Source organism: Marmota monax, unplaced genomic scaffold (assembly GCF_021218885.2).
Source record: "Marmota monax isolate L192 unplaced genomic scaffold, Marmota_monax_Labrador192_F-V1.1 WCK01_AAM20220418_F8-fsc00342, whole genome shotgun sequence".
NCBI lineage: Eukaryota > Metazoa > Chordata > Mammalia > Rodentia > Sciuridae > Marmota > Marmota monax.
Genome location: NW_026692007.1, coordinates 525818 through 533011, shown reverse-complemented (window position 1 = coordinate 533011; position 7194 = coordinate 525818). Strand labels below are relative to the sequence as shown.

At 39.7% G+C, this 7194-nt stretch overlaps 1 protein-coding gene across 1 annotated transcript; it reads right to left on the bottom strand.

Annotated features, from left to right (window-relative positions):
• Window positions 1-3379: 3379 nt before the first annotated feature.
• LOC124097157 (uncharacterized protein KIAA1143 homolog) lies at window positions 3380-4744 on the bottom strand. The gene has a single exon (XM_046451389.2). The coding sequence runs from the start codon at window positions 4721-4723 to the stop codon at window positions 4256-4258; it is 468 nt and encodes a 155-aa protein (XP_046307345.1). The 5' UTR covers window positions 4724-4744; the 3' UTR covers window positions 3380-4255.
• Window positions 4745-7194: the final 2450 nt, after the last annotated feature.

Genomic DNA, 7194 nt, shown 5'->3' with positions numbered 1-7194 from the left:
TCTGATTCTTCCTACTTCTGAACCCACACTTGCTTATGGAGCCTAAAAAAATAAATAGAGACTTCTACAGGGCTGAGAAGGGGACAATGGGGTATTCTGGGCATTTGTTACACCAGATAAGTTACTTAATTGAGTTAAGGCTAAACGGGAGTATGTTTTCAAAGACTTGAGATTCTCTCCACAGGACAAAAAACCCTAATTTCATTACTAACGTAACAATTGCTTAGCTCAGCACCATTTTTTTTTTTTAAAGGATGTGGCCATCAGTGTTTGTTCTTTGGGCAAAATTCTTTCCAAAATAAAATATCTTGTATTCAAAGCAGATCTGGTTCAAGATGACAGTGATCTTCAAAGTTAGCAGGAGAATCATGTCCCGTCTGCTCCACAGATGCTAGATCAGAGGGGATCTCATAAGGTAAAGGCCAATTCTGAAAATCAAATTCCTTATGAGACTTAAACATCCTGTTTATCAGTGATACAGAATCACATTGCAGTTGCCCTTGTCTCTGTTCCATTCTTGAACACACTGGAAGTTAGTAAGCATTAGGCTGAGGACCTTTCCGGAAGATCCCAACAAAAGCCACTCTTGTATTTGTAGGAGAAAATGTTTTCTTCATCTGCAACAGACTCTGGACTGTGGAACTTTTCTTATGAACCTCCAGGTCTGTGTTATCTCCTCCACGTGTCCCAATGGTGCTTTTTTATTCCAATCTTGAGCGAGTTCAGTTGTCCTTTCCTCCTGATGTTGAGCTGTGTGTGTGTTCCATAAATTGCATGGAACAGAAGGTCTGCGCCCCAGAGTCCTAATCAATGAATTTCATCTCTGTTCCATGAGGTAATTTCCCACACACTTAAGGATGCATTTGTATTTTCTCCTCGTATCCTCTTTCTCTAGCCCAAGCACATACAGCCCCTGCCCTCCTCCAGTGCATGGTGACCTTGAGTCACCTTGCCTGCCTGGTAGCTTTCCTCAGCTCTGTTTGTCCTTTTTGTGTCTCCTCTGAATGAAATTAATAGCTGAGGAGGGATGATTAGGGAAAACACACTCTGTGCTGAAGGCCAGTGGTTCCACAGCACCCTCCTTTGTTTCTGCCTCTCTGATGCTGCTGGAACTGTGGTCAGACACCAGCTGTCAGTCAGAGATTGTCTCCCAGCTCCTTTGAGTTCCCCCCATGGCCTCCAGGAGAAAGGGTCCTGCCTCTGCAGGCTCCCAAGGACACTGGGCACATCCTTCTTCGTGCTGTTATCCCCTGAGTGATAGTGAGGCCTGGAACAAGTTCAGAGGCCTTGTGCTAAAATGGTAGAGCTGGCTTTCTAGGCACTTCCAGAGTATTCTAAGTCACTGTGGTAACTTCTCTGTACTTACACCAGAAGTAAACTTCTGTTCCATTTTCCTCTGGAGGACATGAAAGCTCTTTGTTACAGCAGCACAGCCTTTACCTGACATGAGACCTTTCACTCTCCACATGCGCTTGAGATTGATACATCAGTGAAGCCCCAAATTATGTTATTACATATGGCCTTTACAATGACTTTGACTCTAAGGAACATATAATCTGGCCCAAGTTGAGTTCAGAGACATGGCAGATATCATTTGTGTATTCAGCTTGTGCTTGCTTTGATTCTGGATGTTGGGCACCCTTTTTGGTTACAAGGTGGCTGCTGTGTATCTAGACATTACATCCATAGATAAATTGTCTATGAAAGAAGAAGACCATCTCCCTCAGTCCTATTACATTTTATTAGCTATGAGGAAACTTTTGAGAAGCCCATAAGATTTCTCCTCATATTCTTTCCTAAAATGATTATGGAGAAATGGATTAAAGAAGTAACTTAGATGGATCATTTGGGATAGTCAGAATTTAAGCATCAGCCACCATGACCACAGTAATAGTATCATGGCCTCCACAGCCACCCCTTAAATTCCATTGCTATGCAGTGTCTTTGCTCCTTCCTTCCTCTTATAATGGTGCTTTCATTTTGCAGTTATAAACACAGCACTTGGTATTTATTACTGATATTATATTTTTGTATATTTAATTCATCACATCATTCCAGGTTGAATGATATTCTACTAGTACTTAGGTTTCAATACTGAATCCAGGAATGTTTAGCAAACATCTGTTATGTTCTAAGCACTGAGAAGAAAAGAATTCCTGGAAGATCTCACAGTTCGGTGAAAAGCAATGAACAGACCTGTGTGGAGAGAATCTAAGCCTGAAGCCAGCTAGGCAATGCCACTTAAATCAGGATACACAGAACCAGGCTGAAGACTTCTAGAGGAGAGTCTACCCCAAGGAGAGGCAGCCAAAGCCAGTGATGAACATTCATTTGTGTTTTTTTCCTTTTTTCTTATAATATCCTTATCTCATTTCACTATAAGGATAAAGCAGCCCTCTTGGAATGAATTTGGAAATAGTCTCTGCTTAAGTTTTCTGGATGAGTTTGTATAGAAATCAATGCTCTTTCTTCCTTCTTTCCTTCCTTTCTTCTGGTACTAGGGATTGAATGCAGGGACATTTTACCATTGAGCTATTTTACCAGAGATTTTTATTTTTTTATTTTGAGACAGGGTCTCACTAAGTTGCTTAGGTTCTCGCTAGAGCTGGCCTCGAACTTGCAATCCTCCTGCCTTGGCCTCCTGAGTCTCTGGGGATGATAGACAGGTGTGCACCACTGCATCCAATAAAACTATGTCTTTCTTAAGTTGTTGATGTAATTCACCAGTGAATAACACAGGTCTGAATTTTTCCTTGTTAGAAAAATTTTAGCTGTGAATTCATTTTGTTTAGTTTGTTTTGGTGCTGGGGAGTGAACCCAGGATCTTGCACATGATAGGCAAGTGCTCTACTCCTGGGCTATACCCCAAGCCCTGTGCATTCATTTTTTTTTTTAATAAATATAATACATATTCAGCATATCTGTTTCTTCTTAAGTAAACTTTGGTAATGTGTATCTTTGGAGAATTTTGCCATTTCATCTAAGTTGTAAAATATAAGATATAAATTTATTCATATTTGTTTTTATCCTTCCAATATCTACAAAATATGTAGTGACATCATCTTCCCCTTTCTTGATATTGTGATTTGGATCTCCTGCCTCTACCCTAATCATTCTGAGTAGAAGTTATCAATTTTATTGATGATCTCAAGGAACCAACTTTTGGTTTCATTGGTTTTCACTATTTTGACTATTGTCTAGTATACTGATTTATGCTTTGATCTTTAGTATTTACTTTCTTCTGCTTAAGTTGGGTTTACTTTATTCTTTGTTCCTAAGTTCTTCACATACAAGCTGAAGTCATTCAAGACTATTCTTCTTTTGCAATCTATGCATTTAGCACTATAAATTTCTCCCAAAGTAATTCTTTTTTTTTTTTCATTCTAAATATATTTAATGTGTACCTAATATGCCAGATATTCTTCTGGGTTCTGAGGATACAGTGGTGATAAACCAGTATAGTTATGGTTCAAGAATAGAACAATAATATAAATAGAAAGAGGAAAAAAAACAAAAACAAAACAAAACACCATGGCTTACATAACAAGTGGGTATACATTAAAGAGAGTATTGCAGAATGGCTTCAGGACTAGTTGAATAATTTAGAAAGAGCCTATATCAGGGCTCCCTTTCCACCTACAGGTCAACTGTGAGTAGTCTTTCTCCCACACCCTGCTTTGGAGTAGTCTTTGGATACTTAAAATGGAGGAGACAGATATGGCACCAAATTCATGACAGGATGCTCTGAAATTCCTAATTTCAGACAGATGTGGCTGGTGAAGATGGGGTCTTAAGCCCCCAGTTTTGGGTGACTTTTAGTAATGACAAAAATTATTAGCATTAAGCAGGTGCTTGAGGAATTACCTGGAAAGCTGCAGGCTTTACAATGCTTCTCTTCTTTCCCTATCCCAACATTTGGAAAAACCTCTCATTCAGATGGCCTTTCAAATGAGAAGCAGGCATGGGTCTACAATAATTGATTACTGGAGAGAAAAAAAGTATATCTATTTTAATTCCAGGTGGGATAAAGTTCAAAATGTAAAAAATGAAACAAAGAATAAGCGATTAAAGGTGATAGTTTTTTTGATACTGGGGACTGAACCCAGGGCACTCTACCACTGAGCTATACCACCAGCCATTTTTACTTTTCATTTTGAGATAGGGTTTCCTTAAGTTGCTGAGGCTGGCCTGGAACTTGTGATCCTTCTGCCTCAGCCTCCCGAGTCACTGGGATTATGCCTTGTGAGGTGATTCTTTATTCGTTTTCCTCTTCATTGTCAAAAGAAAGGAGGCTGGTGTTTTTTATTTGCTTTTGTGAGTTCTTTTTAACTAAGTCCTGCTTATTTATTTTGTCTTCACTTGTTATCTTCTTTTTTGAGCTTGCTGTTAAACCTGAATATTTTTCATCTGAGGGACGCTTGACTGGTTTTCGATACATGATTCTTCCATCAGCTGGAGCTGGTTCTTCATCTGTTTTTGCAGCCTTTATTTCTGCTTTAATTTTCATGACTTCTTCAGCTGTCAAGTCTCCCTTTTTTAAAACCACCACTTGGGGCCGTTCATCTTCTTGGTCACTGTGATCAGCATCTTCATCTGGGAGCTGAGGCTGGATTCTCTTGCTCTCTATGGTGGGCCCTTCCCTGTACCCGACTCGCTCCTTAAAGCGGGACAGGAAGGCGGGTTCGGCGGGCCTCACGTACGACACCTGGTTCCGCTTGCTCATGGCGGATCTGGGTAAAACCCTTTCGAGCCCAAAGTAATTCTTAAGGGCTTGGTCTGTAGCTCAGTGGCAGAATGCTTGCCTGGAAGGTTCAATCCTTAGCAGCGCATGAAAATGAACAAATAAAATAAAAGTCTGCTATCCATACACAACTACAAAAAAAATTTAAAAAGAAAAAAAGGGGTTTCAACCAGGGGTTTCAAGAGGGCATATTTTAATTTTCATACGGGTTGAAATACTTTCTAATTTCCCTCTTTATGTCTTTGGTGATTCATGGGATATTTAAAAGTATGTTATTAAATTTGTATGTATTTGACGATTTTTCAGATGTCCTTATGTAACTGATTTCTAATTTTATTCTGCTGTGGTTAAACAGCGTACTTCCTATGGCTTGAACCCTTTGAAAATTATTGAGGCTTGTTTTAATGGCCCCAAATATCATATAACTTGGTAAATGTTTGGTTTGCACTTGAAAAGAATGTGTGTTCCACTATTGTTGAGGGAGGCAATCTACAATGTCATCTCGGTCAAGCTGGTCGACAGCATTGTTCAAGTCTGTGAGACACTGCAGAGTTTCTATCTATCAATCACGGATAGAGGGGTATTCAAATCACCTAGTGTACCTGGAGTTGTCTGTTTTTCCTGCATTTATGTGGGTTTTCGCTTCACATCAGTCTTATTTTCATTCTCTGTATGTAAAGTATCTTTTCTTACTGTTCTTAATATTTTCTCTGTATCCCTGGCTTCAGGCAATTTGATTACAACGTGCCTCTGTGTGGTTGTCTTCATGTTTATGATGCTTGGCTCTAGCTGAGCTTCTTGAAAATGGATTTTACAGTTTTTATCAGGAATGGATATGTCTTGGCCACTTTTATTTTAAGTATTTTCTGGAAACCCCTTCCCCACACATACTTTTCTTGACCTCAACTATAAGAGACCTCTTGAGGTTTTTCTGCAGCTTACCGAACTTCCTTTCGTTTAAAACAATCTTTTTCCTCTCTCTTTGTTTCATTTTAAATATTTTAAGTTGCTACATCCTCAAGTTCACTGGGCTTCTTTTGCAATGTCTAAGCTTCCCTGAATCCTAAGCAGCATACAGAATCTCAAACATTATAGTTTTCTTCTCTAAAACTTCAATTTGTTATTTTAGGTTTTTTTAAAAATACATCTTCCATATCACTACTTAACTTTTTTTTCACTACTTGGAGTTTTTGGATAAAGACACTATAGTCATAACTCCTTTATGCCTACGCCTCCTCAGGGCCTAACACTGGTGCCAGTGCTGAGATGGTTTTGATTGACTGTTTTTTCTCTTTATGATGGACCATATTTGTCTGCTTCTTTAACTATGTGGCATAGAGTGTATTGGATCCCAGACTTGTGGATTTTACCTTGTGGACTCTTGGATGCTTTTGCATTCCAGTAAACATTCATGACCTTTGTTCTGGAATGCAGCTAAGTCACTTGGAAACAGTTTGAGCCATTTGACTTTTGCTCTGCCCATGTGTTGGGCAGGTCTTGGGCAGCTTTACTAGAGGGTTAATTATCCATGCTACAGAGGAGAGACCTTTCTGAATCTTTCACCTGGTGCATTCTAGGTTTGGATGTTTTCCTTCTGGCCTGTTTAAACTCCAGGGTTCGTTCTCATCCTCTTGGTTTGTTCTTCCAGCCTTGGGCACTTTCTTCCCCAGTGTTTGCCAATCCACTCTGATGAGTGCTCCTGCAGGAACCCTCCACAGGTATATGGAGCTTCCTCTTTATTACTCTCTCTGCAATCCGTCGCTGTCTTGGACTATCCAGCTCTTATTTCCATGGTCTACATTCCAAGGGTCTGCTGAATTTGGCCTTGGCTTCTCACTCTGTGCCACATCCTGGAAACTCTCACAAACAGTATGCCAGGGCCAATATACAGCTCATCTTGTCTGCTGACTCTCAGGGATTACTCTCCTTTATACTAATATTTCATATATTTTTCTGTTCTTTTTTGTTGTTGTTTCAGTTGATTCAAAAAGGAAGGTAAATCTGATCTCATGTCTATCTTGTCTGGAAGCAGTTTATTCAAGAGTAATGATCTGATTGTTCCACTCCTAGGGAATTAGTAAGATAAATTACAGTGTATGACAATGCAAAGATTTGTACGTGAATGCAGCCCCAAACCGAAAACAACACAAATGTCCTTCAAAAGGTGAACAGGTCAATAAACAGGTGCATTGTCCACACAATGAAATTCTGTTTGCCAGCAAAAAGAAATGACCTCTTGAAATGCAGCCATATGGAAGAACCTCACAATACTTAGTGCTGAATGAAGGAAGACAGACCAAAGGAGATACCTAGGAAACAGGGCCATTCACAGAAAATTCTAGGAAGAGCAAACTGATTTAAAGGGACTGAAAACAGATCCGAAACTTTGGAGGGATCACAAAGAGGCACAAGGACATATTTGGGCTGACGGAGATGAATTCTTCTGGATGTGG